The sequence below is a fragment of the Microplitis demolitor genome, chromosome 3 (genome assembly GCF_026212275.2).
Source record: "Microplitis demolitor isolate Queensland-Clemson2020A chromosome 3, iyMicDemo2.1a, whole genome shotgun sequence".
NCBI lineage: Eukaryota > Metazoa > Arthropoda > Insecta > Hymenoptera > Braconidae > Microplitis > Microplitis demolitor.
Genome location: NC_068547.1, coordinates 21,492,744 through 21,511,671, shown reverse-complemented (window position 1 = coordinate 21,511,671; position 18,928 = coordinate 21,492,744). Strand labels below are relative to the sequence as shown.

General features: G+C 31.9%; 4 protein-coding genes across 4 annotated transcripts; 3 read left to right on the top strand and 1 right to left on the bottom strand.

Annotated features, from left to right (window-relative positions):
- The first annotated feature begins 158 nt into the window (after positions 1–158).
- LOC103569828 (GMP synthase [glutamine-hydrolyzing]) lies at positions 159–4,734 on the top strand. Its single transcript, XM_008547347.2, has 9 exons — positions 159–302; positions 1,131–1,428; positions 1,509–1,721; positions 2,119–2,416; positions 2,574–3,042; positions 3,123–3,364; positions 3,608–3,778; positions 3,995–4,444; positions 4,530–4,734. Exons 2-9 carry the CDS (start codon positions 1,214–1,216, stop codon positions 4,629–4,631), a joined length of 2,160 nt encoding a protein of 719 aa, XP_008545569.1. The 5' UTR covers positions 159–302; positions 1,131–1,213; the 3' UTR covers positions 4,632–4,734.
- LOC103569829 (DNA repair protein REV1) lies at positions 4,599–10,915 on the bottom strand. Its single transcript, XM_008547348.3, has 5 exons — positions 10,852–10,915; positions 10,463–10,578; positions 6,754–10,395; positions 6,510–6,652; positions 4,599–6,243 (listed from the first exon to the last, which is right to left on the bottom strand). Exons 2-5 carry the CDS (start codon positions 10,526–10,528, stop codon positions 6,099–6,101), a joined length of 3,996 nt encoding a protein of 1,331 aa, XP_008545570.1. The 5' UTR covers positions 10,529–10,578; positions 10,852–10,915; the 3' UTR covers positions 4,599–6,098.
- Positions 10,916–11,112: 197 nt separating this feature from the next.
- Positions 11,113–14,070, top strand: LOC128667432 (rRNA 2'-O-methyltransferase fibrillarin-like). Its single transcript, XM_053737324.1, has 4 exons — positions 11,113–11,347; positions 11,685–12,047; positions 12,349–12,451; positions 12,843–14,070. Exons 2-4 carry the CDS (start codon positions 11,686–11,688, stop codon positions 13,023–13,025), a joined length of 648 nt encoding a protein of 215 aa, XP_053593299.1. The 5' UTR covers positions 11,113–11,347; position 11,685; the 3' UTR covers positions 13,026–14,070.
- Positions 14,071–15,142: 1,072 nt separating this feature from the next.
- On the top strand, positions 15,143–18,858 carry LOC103569850 (probable ATP-dependent RNA helicase DDX43). Its single transcript, XM_014441878.2, has 7 exons — positions 15,143–15,339; positions 15,598–15,874; positions 15,949–17,153; positions 17,237–17,384; positions 17,480–17,721; positions 17,798–17,960; positions 18,040–18,858. Exons 2-7 carry the CDS (start codon positions 15,599–15,601, stop codon positions 18,262–18,264), a joined length of 2,259 nt encoding a protein of 752 aa, XP_014297364.1. The 5' UTR covers positions 15,143–15,339; position 15,598; the 3' UTR covers positions 18,265–18,858.
- The last annotated feature ends 70 nt before the right edge of the window (positions 18,859–18,928 follow it).

The window sequence follows — 18,928 nt, the reverse complement described above, 5'->3', positions numbered from 1 at the left end:
GGCGCTAAAATCGCGACAAGCAACACACATACACTAGCCCACAGACCAAGCTCACCAACATATCCATTTTCACACACATATATATGTGTATATATATATATATATATATATATATATATATATATATATATATATATTATCCTTGTGTGCCCACCTCATACTATTTTATTGTCAGTGGAATAGCTCTGGCGATGAATGGCCGCCTCGTTCAGTGTGGTCCGACAATTCCATTTTATTGCAATTCATTTTTTTTATAATTGATTATACACATCCCCAGACATCTCATTATCTCATTACACTCGGTAAGTAATTATAAATTACATCCTTCAATTTTTAAAAATTACCCCACTCAAACTGCTCCAATAAATATCAACTAAACAAATTAATAATTAATGCACACAATACACACCTACATCTGCTTATATATATATACATTTATACTCATATATATATATACCTACACTACCTTTATCACTCACACAAATTAGCGTATACTGCTGCTGCTGCTGCTGCTTCAGCTCAGCACGTATTCCAAAACGTGCTCTATTATCATTGCACGCCCGGTCATTCGTGATCCTCATTAAGTACACATATTTAAAATTTTACAAATAATATGTATACATTGATATACATATAAATATATATATTTATAATTACCCGCGTTTTAATAATATTTAACTCACAGTCTCATTTGCCGTGACGTGTCATGGATATTATTCATGCATTGCTTAAAATTCACAATGGCTATTTTTTTTTACTCTAAAAAAAATTTTCTGTGGTCATAAATTCAACTCAGTACCTTTAGATAAATTAATATTAAATATATATATAATATCGTAATTTTACAATCAATTTTTCTATTATCATTAATATATACTCAGATATATCTATAACTCCAAGTATAATATGTACATATATCTATATATATGTATGTATGTATAGAGTGATAACTATAAAAAGTTCTTGAGTTACCCCAAGCGTATCAATTACACGGTTTTCAATAATTTTTAAACTTCGCAATGTTAGCTAATAATAAAAAGTTAATATCGATAGCAATTACTTGGATAATTAATTGCAGTTAAAACTTTAATTACTTGTATATTTACTGATGATTTCTGTGTGAATTTCAGGTGGTTTTTCAGAGCTTAGATTTTCCTGAGATTATTGGGATTGGTGGTTGAAAAAAAAAAGTTAATAAAAATAATAATATAAAATGGAGAAGACAGCGGATGGGTTCCATCAAGACCGGAACAATGGAGCTGAAGATGTCACTATGACATTAGTCAACAGCGATGAGAGAGTCGCTATTCTTGACGCTGGTGCTCAGTATGGAAAAGTAATTGATCGTAAAGTACGTGAATTGAATGTACAGTGTGAGATATTACCTTTGGATACTCCAGCATTTACTCTCAAAGAGAAAGGATACAAGTAATTATTTTATAAATATGGATTTTATTTAATGAATGTATGGCTGGTAATTATTTATTTAATTGATGGTTTTTTGATAGGGCGATTATCATTTCTGGAGGACCTAGTTCTGTTTACGCAGAAGATGCGCCGAGATATGATGGTGATATATTTCGAATAGGTATTCCAGTACTGGGTATTTGTTATGGGATGCAAATGATGAATAAGGAGTTTGGTGGTACTGTTAATAGAAAAGAAGGACGTGAAGACGGACAGTTTTTAATAGAAGTTGATACCAAGTGCCTTTTATTCAAGTAATTAGTTTTTTATGCTCTTTATCTTAACCCTAAGCGGTCGCTCTTCCAACGAAAGTAATAACAGACCCATGAGGTCTTTAGAACCACAGTCTTTTACGTAAATATGTTTATGAAAGCTAGTATACATTTTTATCAATTTTAATATTTAAGGTAAAAGATCTAGTATCCGATCACTCCACGTATTTGTATATATATATTTAGTTAAATTTAGTAAATATAGATAGTTTATGTAAATTTCGAATTATTGGAACAATTCCAAGAAATTTTTTTCTAGGGCTCAAATTATTTAAATATTTAAAGTTTAAAATTGTCGAGACCCCATATGATGATTACAAGTTAATTACTGCAATCAAGAATTAATATTGTCTACAAATAAATTTATTTTCCAAAACAGGGGCTTGGAGAAAGATCAATTAGTTTTACTCACTCATGGAGATAGTATAGACAGGGTTGCTGATTGTTTTCGTGCAACAGCTAAATCATCAAATTTTATTGTTGGAATATCGAGTGACAAAATGAATTTATATGGAGTACAATTTCACCCCGAAGTTGATCTTACGACAAATGGTAAACAAATGTTACATAATTTTTTGTTCGGTATTGCTGGCTTGACTGGTAACTATACAATGCACGATAGAGAAGCCCAGTGCATTCAATATATTAAAGACACTGTTGGCAACAATAAAGTATTGGTAAGTTCATGCTAATTACCCTGATAAATATAAAAATTAAAAAAATTATGCGGCCTTTTGGTTCTAGTTTCCTAAAGCCAAAAGGGCATAAAAACACGTCCTTTTGTAATTAGAAATGTGATGTATTAGTAATTAAAATGAAAATAATTTTTGACAGTTGTTAGTTAGTGGAGGAGTTGACTCAACAGTATGTGCGGCATTATTACATAAAGCATTGAATAAAGAACAAGTAATTCCATTGCATATCAACAATGGATTTATGCGCAAAGGCGAAACACCGTTTGTTGAACAGAGTTTAGCTGAACTAGGAGTTAAGCTGCGTGTTGTCAATGCAACACATAATTTTATGGAGGGAACAACGTCTGTACCACTCGACCACGTGTCACCGGCAAATATTATTAACAATAAGGGCATTGGTGTTACGGCCATTGGTCCGAGAACTAGAATAACTAAAATGCTGTGTCAGACAACAAGTCCTGAGGAAAAACGTAAAATAATTGGTGATGTGTTTGTCCGGGTTGCTAATGACGCTATGACGGAAATGGGATTGAAACCTGAACAAGTTTTTCTTGGGCAGGGTACGCTCAGGCCTGATCTTATTGAAAGTGCTAGTGCACTTGCCAGTGGTATGTATTGCTAATTAGAACCGGTAATGATAAATTTAAATCGCTGTTTATTTATTTATTTGTATTTATAATTGCATTAGGTAAAGCCGATGCTATTAAAACCCATCACAATGACAGCGAACTTGTAAGAGCCTTGAGATCACAGGGACGTGTTGTTGAGCCACTTAAAGATTTTCATAAAGATGAAGTACGACAGATTGGATGTGATTTAGGACTACCAGCGTCGCTTGTTCAACGACATCCGTTCCCTGGTCCCGGTTTAGCCATACGTATTTTGTGTGCTGACGAACCATTTATGGACAAAGATTTTTCTGAAACTCAGGTTTTTATTTTTTACTATTTATTTTATCAATATATCAGTTTACTGATATTTTTAAAATAATATATATATATACCATCACATAAATATATGTAATGGTAATAAAGTATATTGTCAGATTTCATCATCACTATCAAAAGTTCAAAGTTTAAAATGATAGTATATTTTTGTATAGACTTGTTTTAGTTTTTTTTTCAATCAAGATAAATTTTTAACTAAAAATTTATTCTTATAATTTTTTTTTAGGTAATTGTAAAAATAATGGCCGAGTATGAACAAATGCTGCAGAAAAAACACGCACTATTAAATCGTGTCGAAAGTGCAACAAGTGAATCAGAACGTCAACATTTACGCAGAGTTTCAAGTGAAAATCACATTGCGGCGACATTATTACCAATTCGCAGTGTTGGAGTACAAGTAAATATTTATTATTTTTATTTATAATAAAATTACTGTTATAAATATATAACAATAAGGTAGAAGACCTAGTACCAGATCAGATAACTAGTCTCCAATCAGAGAATTAGTACTCGATGTATTTTTAGTGAATATAGATATACAAATACATAAGTGATCACTGGGTCGTTGACCGTAGCTCAAATTAAAAATAAAAAATGAATTGAAAATTTTCAGGGCGATCGAAGGAGTTATAGTTACGTCGTAGGGTTATCGTGTCAGGGACTTAAACCGGAGGAGGAACTGCCACTAGAGACCGTAGTCTGGGAAGATTTATTGTTCCTTGCAAGACTGATTCCCCGTGTCTGTCACAACGTAAATCGCGTCTGCTATATATTCGGACCGATAGTCCAGCATCCAATAACTGACATAACACCAACGCACCTCACGTCAAATGTCATCTCGACACTCAGACAAGCCGATCACTTGGCCAATCAAGTTCTCGCCTCAAATAACTGTGTAAATGTAATCAGTCAGATGCCAGTTGTATTGATTCCGGTGCATTTTGATCGCGACGCTGCATCTCGGGTGCCTTCATGTCAACGTTCTGTTGTACTCAGGCCTTTTTGTTCAAGTGATTTTATGACTGGTACACCAGCTATTCCTGGCAATCAATTACCAATACACGTAAGTACTCATTTTTTTAAATTAACACTATTTATAATTAAATAATTAACGTTTGATTACTAATTAAATAATTAAAATTGAACAGGTTATTAAAAAAATGATTGCTGAAATATCAACAGTACCAGGAATATCACGCGTATTATACGATTTATCATCAAAACCACCTGGTACCACTGAATGGGAGTAATGGACACTTATTTTAAACTCACTCCTTTATATTTTTTCACCACCCGTTTGCGCGTAACGACTCCAGAAATAACAATAATAAAAAAAACTATATTTAAAAAACAAAACAAAAATTATATCTATTAAAAAAAAAAAAAAGTTTTACGAATCGATAAGTTTATGAAATTATTACTGATTTATATATGGAGATATTATGAGCTAAAGGGGCCTATAGTTATAATTATAACTTATGACTAAAATTACGCACTGCTCCTTTTGCTACGTTTAATTATATACATAAAAGAAAAATAACAAAAAATTAATAATGATTTGTCATTACGCTAAAAAAAAAAAATGGTGGTATTGTGTACATTAAGGTTGAAGGTAAGTATCATGTTTGCTTGTAAATATGTTTCTATTAGGTCAATTGTATAAAATAATAATTTATTCAAAACAAGAGTTAAAAATATTTAAATAGTAAAAATAAAAGCTATTAACAAATTTACGTCATACACACACTCACACATATATATACACTTACAGATCATATACAATAAATATAACAGTAGCATGATCGTTAAATAAGGGCGTGTTCGGAAAAACACTGGAGATTTAGTCCAGTCGACTCTGAAATAGATGTTCTAGAAAATTTGTGTAAATTTGGTTGAAGGTCTAGATGTAACTACGAACATCCTTCAGAATAAAAAAATCAGCTCAGAAGTTGATGAGAAAAAAAAAATAAAAACACCCGAAAATAAATTTTTTGAAAATACTTCATAAACAGAAGAAACGTAAAAATTTAAAAAAAAAAACTTGTAGAGAAAAAAATTTATACAAAAAAGTATAAGAAATTTTTTTTGTATTTAAAAAATGACACAGAATAAATTCTTGAAATTTCGAAGCTTACATTTACTGAATTTTTTTTACTTCAGTAGCGCATCTCTATAAAAATTCATAAAAAAAATTTCTTATACTTTATATCAATTTTTTCTCTACAAATTTTGTTTAAAACTTTTTTACATTTTTTTTGTTTATCAGGAGTTATCAGATTTTTTCGAAATAAAATCTCTAAATATAAAATGCAGACCGTACATTGATGAACTACTGTCTAATCTAGCGAAGTGTGCTTTAATTGGTTGATAATATTTGTTTATTTAAGAGAAAAACCGCCAAAATTTCCACTTACTACACAAGAGAGAAAAGTGCTAACCCTTCTTATGAAATATTTTCAAAAAATCTGTTTTTCGAGTGTTTTTATTTTTCTCATCTACCTCTGGTATGACTTTTTTATTGTGGGGGATGTTCGTAGTTGACATCTAGGCCTTCAACCAAATTTGCACCCTTTCAAGAATCTCTCCTATTTCAGAGTTTCACGCGACTATTATGGTAGTCGAATTGTTCTTCTGGTCCAACCAGACATTTATGAACGCAGGTCGCATCTTTCTCTTTCAGAGTGAATTTCTGGACACGTCCTAAATAAATAAATAAATCACATTTTGCATTCGCGGCGGTTACATCTTATCAATGGTAACATTAAATTACTATTGTACTCAATTTGCATATAATGTTGAACATGCTCAACAGTTTTTCTGTATGTTTCATGCCAAGCGCAACTTCCACTTTTCGTCATACATCTAAAACAAACAAACATGTAGTTATTATTATTAATTAATTAATTAACTAATTATTAATGTAATTTTTATTATCATATTACCATTTTTGTTTTATTACAAAAAAACGAACAAGTAAATGAGAAAAAAAACTTATCTTATATTTTCGAGTGTTATTTTTTAAAATAAGTGATTAACTTATTTAATTATCTAATATAATTAGATAAAAATAGATATTTATACATTTTTTATTTCTTTTTTTTTTAATATATATATATAATAATAATTACCTGTACATTGTTTTCATTAATATATGCAAATCTTCAATACGTTTTTCATTTGGAAGCATACTAAGAAATGTAGCAATCGATAATATATCTATTTCATTAGCATATGGGGAATTTAAAATCCATGCTTGTAAATGATTTTTTACCTTAAAAATTAATTAACAAATTTATTAATTAAATTATAAAATAAAACTAAGTATTGAATTATCATTATCTTTTTTTTTATAAACAGATCATTAAAAAATACCTGATGCAATGGAAGACTAAATAAATAATTAACTAAATTATTCAACATCTCTTGATGTTCATCAGATTTAACACGACCACGACCACGGAATAAAGACTGATGCGACTTGATAGCTTCGCGCCGGTCATCAACTCCTAGTTCATTATCATTAGATGATATATTTATTTCATTTTCTAAAAAACTTCTACGTTTTGTTATCATTAAATTTCTATCATCATCATTATTATTGCGCTCATTAATTTTAACTTCTTTGGCTTTAGCTAAAACTCTGCCATTGCTCTGCCCATTATTATTATTATTTATTATAAATTTTTTCGGTTTACGTCCACGTTTTGATTTCATTTCATTTTCCGCGCGAATGGGTAAATTAATTGGCTCGTTATTTTTCAGTCTCTCCTTCTCTTTCTTCTTAGACATGCAATAAATTTTGACGTCTTGTTTCATGTCATCCGACAGCGCCGCGAGGAAATCTGGATCAACTTGAGAAAAAGTAACACTAGTTTCATCAATTAATCTCCGTTGATTAACATCTGGATTTTTTTCATCAATGGGATTCCCATTTATTCCATTAGCTCCATCATCTCCATTAGCATTTGACTTGTAGTGATTCATTATTTCATTTCTTATGTCATCCGGTAGTTCAATCAGCACTTGCATGTCGAGTTCTTGAACCTCTGGTAATTTTGTTTTACTAAACTTGCCAGGTTTTGTTTGCTTAAAATAATTATTGTCTATTACTTGAGAGGGTTTTTTTTTAACTATTGGCTTTGTCGCTAATATTTCATTTCTTATGTCTTCCGGCAACTCCGTTAGTACTGACTCATCAATTCCTTGTGATCCTTGGATCAGTTTCTTATCAAACCCACCAGCACTTCCGCTGGCTACTTCATCTCCAGACTTGTCATCTATTTTCAAATTACCACCAGACTTTTTTAATGTCAAATTGTCTTGCTCGTTATTCGCAACAGCTTTCGAAGGACCTGCTTGATTTTTATGATAGTTCAGAATCTCCATTTTGATGTCATCCGGCAATTCATTCAAAACCGCGTTATCTATTTCCGTAGAACTGGGAAAAAAATTCAAAGCTTTTGAACTTTTTACCTTAGGTTTAGTTGAGGTAAAAAACGCTTTCAAACCTTGTGGTTTAACTTTCGTTTTTTTGTCTCTATCCTTATCTTTGTCTTTAGTTTTATCACTTCTATTATCATTGCTATTTTTAAGCAATAAATTATGGCCTTTATTTCCCACACCCTGGCATTGATTATCAGTCTCTTTAACAGCATCAGCATGATCATTTTTATCAGACACCTTATCAATAATATTATTGTTAGGTTGCTTAGCTCTGGCAACAAACTTCATCATATAGGTATCAGTACTTTTTTTTTGCATCTCCAATCTTGAAATTTGAATCCCAATGCCCCTGATGTCGTCTGCCGGTTGTCCCATAGCTTCCCATAGACTCAATACCTCTCTAGTAACAATAACGTCATCATCAATAGCAGTGATAAAATTCTTCGACTTGGTATAATTATCGCAAACTCCATGTCCCATAAATTTAGCTGTCTCTTTCGGAGCATTCTTAGCTCTCACCATTAATTTCAAAGTAATACATCGACCTTTGGCATTTACTTTAGTCAACCGACCGGAAACTTCCCTCGCCAATTTTTTTAAAAATTCTCTAGCGTCATTATCGTCATCAAAACGTATCCCGTAATTAACTTCCGCGGACACCGACTTCCTGACATGCTCAATATTTAATTTCGTGGTGTCAATACCTCTGCACATGCTGTACAGCAGTTCGCCTGTTTTTTTACCAAACTCTTTCTGCAAAACAATCAGTGGTATTTCTTGTAAATCCGAACAAATTTTAATGTTCATTTTCTTCAACGAGTGCATCGTCGAGTAACCGACACCCGGCAATTCTCTGACACCAATACCGCCAATATAATCTTTTACTTGACTGCTAATTAAATAAAATTGTCCGTCAGGCTTAGCTTTTTTGGTCGCTAAACGCGCTTGCAATTTATTACCACCGAATCCAGTTGATACCGGACATCCAGTTTTCTCTTTTATTTCCCTTCTTATAATATCAGCAAATTCCAAAGCTGTTAAATTACATTCGCTAATTATTCTAGTAACATCCGCGTACATTTCGTCACAACTGACAGCTTCAATGTCTAAAGTATATGAGGCGACAGTATTGTAAAGAATGTATGATACTTCTTTATATCCTTCAAAGTCATATTTTATTGTTTTTAAATTAGGACATAATTTTAATGCTTGTCCTAAAAACATTCCATTCTTAATTCCTAATTTTCTTGCTTCATATGAACATGACGCTATTTCAGCCATCGATAAAAATTCTTCATCTTTATTATTATCAACAGACGTTGGCCGATTTCCACGTGCATGTGTCACCGCAACAGGTTGACCTTTCAACTCTGGTTTATTTCTCAACCCAACGGACACAAAAAAACAATCCATATCAATATGCATTATCACGACTTTATCCTTTTCATCTTTAGGTTTTTTAAAATTTTTTTTAGGCGCGCGCTCTTTTAAATCAAACAAATCTTCATCTGAATCACTCTCATCAATAAAGTCATCGGACTTTGCTTTGTCTTGAGGATTAGTTGCTGAAATACGATCGCTGTTGAATATCGACTCATCAGAATCTGAATCATTTAAATTACCTTTCACTGATTCATCACTGGACTTCAGTTTTTTCAGTCGTTCTAATCCAGGATAAGAGCCGGTATTTTTAGCTCGTAATTCATTGACGTATTCTTTGAAGGTTGCGCCCATTGTTGATATGTGATGCAAGCGCGAGTTGTTATAGAACTCAGTTATAAATTCATCATTTTTAGAACACAATGCGGCTCCATTACGTGCTAATTTATTGCTATTAATATTTTTACTAGCATGCGTGATTTCGCTGTCATTTACATTAATTGCACTAGAGGTGGTTGGAATATTTTGTTTTAAATTTGAAGGACCTGGAATACTATCAAGTGATTCCTTGTCTACAACTGAACTACAAGCATTAGCATCAATAAATTTATCATTGGAATCTATTACTGGCGGTATCATTGAAGATTTTTCATGTGAAGGACCTGGGACACCAGCACCTGATTCCTGTTTTTTTAAAACGGAGTCACTATGGTCAGTATCAAGGACTTTGTCTGCAGTTTTAAGTGAAGAGTCTCCATTTACAGAACTATTGTCAACTGCTCCATGATTCTGGTTGTCATTTTTAAACTGCAACTGCGGCTGTGTCACCGACGTCGTTGAGTATAGCAAGTAAGGCCTCCAATCAAGCAATTTATTGGCGCTGATGCTGTCTGTAATCCACTCGGGTTTGCACAGAGGCAGTGGGTTTTTGCTCTTACGATACTGTATTATTTTAGAGTACGGCAAATTGGATGCAATTAAATGTGTCGTACCATGAGGACGTAGGTAATGATGATAAATACCCCCGTGTTCCATCATCAGTCGCTTCAATTCGTCAGCACATGGATGTGTATAACCATTTACGAATATTGAAATTCCTTTAAACAATTTTGTTGCGCTGGTAAATTCACTGACAGCTGCCTCATCGAATTGTTCCTCGAGTTTGGCTTTTTTCGCTGCCATATACGAGCCCTAAATTAATTATTTCAATCATTTAATATTAAATTTATAAACATATATTTATTTATTTAGTAATTACCCAGTCTTCCAATCCATTTTCAGCCCAAGCTTCAATTTTTTTTTTCTTCTTTGACATTTTACACATAAATTTTAAAAAAATAAAACTTTTTAAATGATTCTGCTGCTAGCCGACGTCTTGGATTTTTTTTAAAACCGTAAATTATAAAAAAAAAATATTTTAAAAAAATTGCACCTATAGATTTTTTAATTTTCTACAAGTGCATTTTTTAGTTTTTTATTTTTGTTGAAAAAAAAACCGAAAATTTTTAATTGTCTGTCAATTTCAGGAGCATCTTTTTAAATGTTTCAATAAAAAATTTTTATAACTCAAAAAAAAAAATAAATACATACTATTGTTAATTAATAACAATAATTGTTTATCAATAATATGAAAAAAAAAAAATATACCAGTGACTTTAACGACATAAAAATTGAAAACGCGTCTTAATTACCGTTCCCGGTCTTTTACTCAAAAATGGCGGGAATTATTTAATTTTAATTTGTTTTTTAAATATTTCATTGTATATAAACATTTAAAAAGCAAATATATATATAGATATAGACAACTGACACATAAATATGAAACTATAGTAATAAATGTGTACAGTAAGTGGCGCGCGGCAGTTAGTGGCCGGTTAGAAAATTAAGACGTAAAAAAAAGCGGCTTTAAGTCTCTCCGACCCGAAGCTTCTCAACAACGACAACGGCGTCAAATTCGACGGCAACCACGACAACTACAAACTACCAACGACCAACCATTACTAACCATCCACCATCGCGAGTCTCCATTTATATTAATACAAAGCTGCGAAAAAATTTTAACGTCTATCACCACCATTATCATCACCATCACCAAAACTGATATATATTTTATCCCACGGCTGCAATTGATTCAGTAAATCAAGTAAGTATGCATTTATAAGCTCACATATATTATTTATCATATATTCACTTATTATTTCGATAGTCGCGTTGCGTTGAGTTTTTTTTTTTTCCCGTTGAAATTTTTATCAATGATTTCGTGCGATCACGAGTAGTCGTGATGGCTATACCGGGTTATGTTGCTGCAAATAACCCAAACATCAATAAATTTACAAAGTCGATAGACGAGAGATCAATATTAATGCTAAATATTTATTTATTAATTAAATATTAATACGGAAAAAAAATAAAATGAATTTTCTGATGAAATACGAGGGGTGAATTTTTAGGGTAAAATAATAAAAATCTGTTTGTTTCAGGATGAGTGACAGTTATAATCGCGATTATAATAACAGAAGGAGACGTAGCGACAGTGGAAGTGGTGGAGGAGGTGGCAGTACCAGTGGAGGTGGTGGAGGAAGCACCAGAGGTGGTGCTGGAAGCACCAGCGGGGGTGGCGGAAGCCGCCGTGGATTTGGAGGTGGCGGAGGGGGAGGGGGTGGAGGTGGTGGTGGCGGAGGATACAGAGGATATGGAAACCGCAAATATGGAAGTGACAGTAGAGATAGACGTAATGGTGGTGGATATCAGCGTAAAGAATGGAGTAACTCATATCGCGATAGTCGCGGAAGAGATGGTTCACGTAGTAATGGTTCTTATTATGGGAGTCATGACAGACAGAGGTGAAGAAAATTCAAAATGTTTAAAATAATGTCCAAAATATGTACAATAGTTAATGCTTGTCTTGTCCAATTGTTCATTTTGTCAAATAATGTCGTATAATGCCACCTTTTCGTTCGATAAATATTTATATTGATACATTCATACAAATTATTGTCAAAGAATAAAAAGGTATCTTTTTTGAGAGCTATATTATTCATGGGTAATACACGGCATGGATCTATAATAGCTTTCATGGAATTCTTTTTTTTAAACTTCATTATTATTAATCAATTGACTTCTTTTTTTTTATTTATCTTTTAGCACAACTGTCATGCATATTCAGCAACAACATGTTGGTAAGATTATTGGACGTGGGGGATCTAATATTAAAGATCTTCAAGCTCAGAGTAATGCTCGCATTAATGTAAATACATTTTTTTTAATCGACATTATTTTTAACTTTCACTGTAAAAAATTTGATCCAGAAGTCAGCAGACACTTAACAATTTTTGAATTTGTTTTTTTCAACGACTATATTTAAAAAGAAAAAAAAATTAGAAATATGCACATGTAGAAAATTAAAAAAACTACCGGTGCAATTTTTTAAAATATTTTTTTTTTCTTAATTTATTGTTTTAAACAAAATTCAAAAATTATTAGACGTCGGCTGATTTTAGTGTTACTAAAATTTGCGGAGTGAACGTGGGTTAAATCCGGAGTGAATTTGGATTTAAATAAAATCCGAAATCACTCGATTTTTTACAGTCTACTAATAAATAATTAATATAAATTTATCAATTTATAAATATTTTTAGATCGATAAATCTGGGTACAGAGACGGTATCCCCGTAACAATAACAGGATCACCAGAGGCTCGGCAAAAAGCTAAACATCTTATTGAAGATGTCATTAACGATAGATCATCATCATACGGCTCTGGACAAAATGATCGCGGGTCATCTTACAGTTCACGTCGAAGTGATCGAGGGCCTTATTAATCCCCGTCATTTTCATTATTAAAAAAAAGATTTAAAGATAATTGTGTGAAAAAAAAACCACGAGGAAATTTTTAAGATAAATTCCTCATCAATTATTTGCGTGAATCTTTTACAGTAATGATGATAAGCTAAAATTATAATTTTTATTATTAATATCAAGAAAAAATAAGTACAGGAAAAAAAAATAAAAAATAATAAAACTCATAATACAATCCAATTGAAATAAGAATTTTTAAAATAGTGGTAACGTTTTGTTAACGATCATTTAAACTCCGTGGATAGAAAAATAATAATTTATGATAACTACACGTGTGTAATTTCCTATTTTGTTTTTCAAAACAATGATACTGTATGTCAAATATGTTGTAATAATTATATTTTTTTTTCTCAATTCAATAAATTTAGAAATATATGTATATCGATTATAAATTAATATTATATCTACTTGACTATTCAATTATAAATCATAAATTATAAGAAACTTTTAATAATTAGACTATAATTTTTTTTTAAACTCAAGTAGTTATCAGTAATACGTTGAATATATATTTATATATTTTTTTTAATCAACGGCTACGATAAAGAATATCTTTTAGGTCATCTACCAGTTATCCAAATAAATAACTTGAATCTCGTATTACAATATTCGTATTGTTCTTCAACTCATTTTATTGTCTTGAGATTTAGTTTTTTTATCCTCCATTTAAAAAATAAATTTTGAGGACAAACACATGGCAACATGTAATTCAAAGTGCCCTGAGGCTTTTTGATATAAAAAAATTAATTACCGCATAGAAAATTACTGTCGGAATGAGCGACGACCTGAGCGCTGAGAGCTGATTTTATTGAAGCTTTTAAAAAAACTGATTTACTTTTTAATAATTAAAAGTATTTAAGTGTTTGTCTTAATGACCTCTAATTTTTTTTTAAATTTGAAATTCAACTTATGATACAATTGATATTTAAACACTTGATAAAAAATAAATCAACCTATCAATTTCCAGTGTAAAAATTCAATTTTAAATAAATAAAATAAAATACTAAGTATGCGTTTATTTACTTACCATGACTGGAAAATTACACCAACTACCTGGATAACTTTAGCTAAATTTCTGCAGCAACTGTCTTCCATTTTCACTGTCAGGTTCATTTAAAAAAACTTAAAAAGTCAACTTTATGAAAATTAAACCATTTAGTCACTTGCAAAACCGATTTCAAATTTAAAATTAATTTTCATATCAACACTTTTTAAAAATATTCAAACACTTGACACTTGTCACCACTAAAACTTTCTTATAACAATTAATAATTAATTAACTTAATAATTAAATATAATTTACACTTTTCACTATACGACATTAAATATTTAAAAATAAGTGTGAATGTAGCAGACATTACATATTTAAAATTGTAAATAATTAATAAAATAAAATTTAAAAAAAAATGCGCATTTTAAAAATTAAAAAATGAATAAGTGCATTTTTTAAATTATTAACTATTTATTTATAGTTTGAAATTTGTCTGATGTCTGCTACATTCACACTTATATGAATGTAACCGACAAGTGGAAATTTTGAAATTTCAAAATAAATAAATAAAATGTAAGAAGAATAAAAATTAAAAAATGCGTATTTAGATCAATGAAAAATTCATACGCGCATTTTTTTAAATTTCATTATTTTAATTCATTTATTTATTTATTTAAAATTCATAAAATGTCTTATGTCTGCTACATTCACACTTATGCAAATGTAGCAGACATGAGACAATTTATGAATTCTAAATAAATAATGCAATTTAAAAAATGCGCGCTGATTTTTCAATTATTTATACGCATTTTCAAATTTCTATTTTACTCACATTTTATTTATTAATTTATTTATTCAAATAATAAAAAATTCCTAATTGCCAGTAACATACACACTCATGTTCAAAAGAATGATCACAAGAATAAGATGCAACTGCTTCGTTAATGTAGTCAGCGTCCTCAAAATTCAAACGTTCAGTCGATAAAAAAAATACAAAATCCCCCCTCCCATTCAGGAAACATCAGCTTCCTGCTTCCTTTCTTTCCCACCTTAGCCTCGGCGCATGTGCGCGCGCAAATCATCAAAGATCTTTGTTCCTCGTTTGCTTGTATCCATCCGGGTACCGGCGTTTCAATTTCAATTTTGATTGGCAACTGGTATTTTACATCACTGCCACCATTTGCTACCGCACGTGAGCAAAACAACTTGAAATTTAATAAAGAATAAAAAAATTAACAGACGTTTAATTTTATTTTTTCTATCTTGTAATAATAATAATTTACAACGTAAGTATTATTTTATTTTTCTTTATATCTACAAAAACTCGAACCAAATAATTGTTATACATTTTATTTTTTTTACATATTAAATTTCATAGTCTAGATATTTTAAGTACCAAAAAGTGATCATATTACAAATTCGTAGAAAAACTCTAGAATAAATTCTAACCTTGAAACATTTTTTAAAATATATAATTAATTGATAAACTTTTTGAATAATTTGTTAATAATTAAAAATTTTAATTTAATTTAATTATTTATTAGGATGGGAGATTATGGTGGGAATAGACCTAGAGGAGGTGGCAGAGGTGGGAACAGAAGAAATAATGACGGCTATCAACGACGCGAATGGACAAATTCAAATCGCGATCGCGATAATAACCAAGGACGAGAGTCACGAAATAGTAATTCCAGTTACGGTGGCCAAGGATCTCAGGAGTCGGTAACGATTCAAATCCAGCAAAGGCACGTTGGTAAAATAATTGGACGTGGAGGGTCAACTATAAAAGATCTCCAGGCTCAGTCCGGTGCCCATGTCAATGTAAGTACTGGGTTGTCAATTGAATAATGGGTTGTCAGAGAGAATAATATTTACAATTTTATATTTTTGTACAGATTGACAAGGCTCAAGATGGGGAGAATACGTCGGTTAAAATAACAGGAAGTGATGAGTCAAGAGAAAAAGCTCAGCAGATGATTAATGATCTGATTAATGAGAGTTCATCATATGGATCTGGACAAAGTGACAGACAGTCGTATGGATCGAGACAAAATGATGGACAGTCTTATGGATCAAGACAAAACGATGGACAGTCTTATGGATCAAGACAAAATGACGGACAATCTTATGGTTCGAGATATAATAATGGACAGTCATATGAATCATCGTATAATAATCAGCAAAATCAAAATTACAGTCGCCAAGATTCTTCATCAGCTCAGTATGATAATTGGCAGCAGCCGGCGCCAGCACAGCAGCACTCAAACTTGTCATCTCAACCCCAAAAACAAGAACGCGATGTTCTAGATTTCGGTGATTTTGACTGGACTTCTGTAAATGAGGAACAAAAAGAATTTGAACGGAAACGCTGGAAAGACTTGAAGCCACTCAAGAAAAATTTTTACAACGAAGACCCAGAGGTCGCTAACATGTCTCCAGAAGAAGTTGCCCAAATTCGTCTGTCTAAAAATAATATTGACTGTCGCCGCATGCTCGAGGATGAGGCCGACCCCTCGAACAACAAGGTTCCAAACCCCGTGACTAAATTTGAGCATGCGTTTCATGATTACCCAGAAATCCTTGAAGAAATTCGTAAGCAAGGATTCAAAGAGCCCAGTCCAATTCAGTGTCAAGCATGGCCTGTCTTATTAAGCGGTAGGGATTTGATTGGTATCGCTCAAACCGGTACCGGCAAAACTCTTGCATTCTTGCTGCCGGCTCTGATTCACATCGACGGTCAAGAGACTCCGCGTGAGAAACGTGTCGGTCCCAATGTCATGATAATGGCACCGACAAGAGAGTTGGCGCTACAGATTTTCAGCGAAGTTAAGAAGTACAGCTACCGTGGCATCAAAGCTACATGTCTTTACGGCGGTGGGAGTCGCAAAGAGCAAGTCAGCAGCATCGAGAAGGGAGTAAATATCGTAATTGCTACTCCCGGTAGATTAAATGATCTGGTGATGGCTGGTACTTTGAATGTCAGCGAAATAAGTTATATTGTTCTCGACGAGGCCGACAGAATGCTGGACATGGGGTTCGAGCCCCAGATTCGTAAAGCTCTGATCGATGTCCGTCCTGATCGTCAGACTGTCATGACTAGGTATTTAAATTTTTCCAATTGTCATTATTATTAATTGTGGCTTGAATATTTTGTTAAATAATAAATTTTTTTATTTATTTAAGTGCAACATGGCCAGATGGAGTTAGACGTTTAGTAAATTCGTACATGAATGATCCAGTTCAAGTATACGTTGGATCTCTAGACTTGGCTGCTACACATTCAGTGCGACAGACTATTTTAATTGTTGATGAATCTGAGAAAACTCAGCATGTAAGTTTAATTAAGCTCTTAAATTATCATTAATTAATTAATTAATAACGAGCAACCTTAATAGTACCGATAATAATAAATGTTAATCTTTTTAGCTCCATGAATTTTTTCAAAGTATGGGAGAGAAAGACAAAGCGATGGTCTTCTTCGGGAAGAAAGCGCGAGTTGATGACTTAGCAAGTGAACTTGCATTGGCTGGAGTTACAGCCCAAAGTATTCACGGTGGACGTGATCAATTGGATCGAGAGCAAGCTCTGGCGGACTTGAAATCCGGAGAAGTTAAAATACTTCTCGCGACAGATGTTGCGAGTCGTGGTATTGATATTGAAGATATCACGTAAGTATCAGTAGACATCCAGAGTAAAAATACGTTAATTTTTATTGTACCGTAAAATTATTAATTTATTATTTAGGTATGTATTTAATTATGACTTTCCACGTGATATTGAAGAGTACGTCCATCGTGTGGGTCGTACTGGACGCGCTGGTCGATCTGGTGAAAGTATAAGTCTCGTTACTCGGGGAGATTGGGCTGTTGCTAAAAATCTTATTTCTATTTTAGAAGAAGCTAGTCAGGTAATATTATAAAATCTCTTAAACAAACTCACAACTCAATCAATTGATTTATTGATAATAATTATTATTTATTTAATAGGAAGTACCTGAAGAATTATACAAAATGACCGAACGTTACGACGCATGGAAAGATCGTAAAGCACAAGAGAAAGATAATGCTCGTATAGATGCTCACGGAGGAGGTGGACGTTTTGGTGGCGGTGGCGGACGAGGCGGAGGTGGTGGTGGCTGGGGGGGAGGCGGCGGTGGAGGTAGACGCGGTGGTGGTCGAGGCCGTAATGATTATTCTAGTTCATTTTACTGATTACTACAATTTACTATTAGCTCAACTTCTGTATTAAAAGTCATGTGGATTTTTAAACAGAAAAAACATAAAAACATTCGTCAATTTATATTTAAAGACTGCTTAATGTCAAAGTACAAATAAATGTGTAACAACACATGAAGGTAAAAGACCCAGTACCCAATCAGGGAACTAGTACCGTGATTTTGCACTAGTTCTGATTGGATACTAGGTCTTACCTTACTTAAAATTATTATTTTTCAGTATTAGTATATTATGATTATTAAATATTTATAATAATATATTAATATATTGTTAAATGTTGATGATTGTTTAGATTATATTAGATTAATCATCTAAGTCTTCCAGTCATTCGCATAAATTTATTTTATGTTGATCAACTTAGATTTATATTTATATTTAAATTCTAATTAGTTTTGTACGATATTTAGCAGAATTTAACGAATGTTTAAAAATTATTTTTTTCATTTAATATATATTTATGTGCATCATTAAGATGTTTATTTAAAGTCACTAATTACTTTTCCAACTTAATTACTTGAGACTCAATTAAGAGTTATTATATTTATATTATATTCAATTACCTGTTCTATTTGACTTAATGCAAAGCTGTGTATTGTTTAATAAATAAAAATATATTAAATATATTTTTATATCAATACTC

Bases quoted from the DNA above. Each gene is read 5' to 3' on its own strand.
- LOC103569828 (XM_008547347.2), top strand. From the start codon at position 1,214: ATGGAGAAGACAGCGGATGGGTTCCATCAAGACCGGAACAATGGAGCT. The intron at 1,722-2,118 runs GTAATTAGTTTT...TTTCCAAAACAG, and splicing joins ACCAAGTGCCTTTTATTCAA to GGGCTTGGAGAAAGATCAAT. The intron at 3,365-3,607 runs GTTTTTATTTTT...ATTTTTTTTTAG, and splicing joins AAGATTTTTCTGAAACTCAG to GTAATTGTAAAAATAATGGC.
- LOC103569829 (XM_008547348.3), bottom strand. From the start codon at position 10,528: ATGTGTAAAATGTCAAAGAAGAAAAAAAAAATTGAAGCTTGGGCTGAA. The intron at 10,396-10,462 runs GTAATTACTAAA...TAATTAATTTAG, and splicing joins AAAATGGATTGGAAGACTGG to GGCTCGTATATGGCAGCGAA. The intron at 6,653-6,753 runs GTATTTTTTAAT...TTAATTTTTAAG, and splicing joins TTAGTCTTCCATTGCATCAG to GTAAAAAATCATTTACAAGC.
- LOC128667432 (XM_053737324.1), top strand. From the start codon at position 11,686: ATGAGTGACAGTTATAATCGCGATTATAATAACAGAAGGAGACGTAGC. The intron at 12,048-12,348 runs GTGAAGAAAATT...TTTATCTTTTAG, and splicing joins GGGAGTCATGACAGACAGAG to CACAACTGTCATGCATATTC. The intron at 12,452-12,842 runs GTAAATACATTT...AAATATTTTTAG, and splicing joins AGAGTAATGCTCGCATTAAT to ATCGATAAATCTGGGTACAG.
- LOC103569850 (XM_014441878.2), top strand. From the start codon at position 15,599: ATGGGAGATTATGGTGGGAATAGACCTAGAGGAGGTGGCAGAGGTGGG. The intron at 17,154-17,236 runs GTATTTAAATTT...TATTTATTTAAG, and splicing joins CGTCAGACTGTCATGACTAG to TGCAACATGGCCAGATGGAG. The intron at 17,385-17,479 runs GTAAGTTTAATT...TAATCTTTTTAG, and splicing joins AATCTGAGAAAACTCAGCAT to CTCCATGAATTTTTTCAAAG.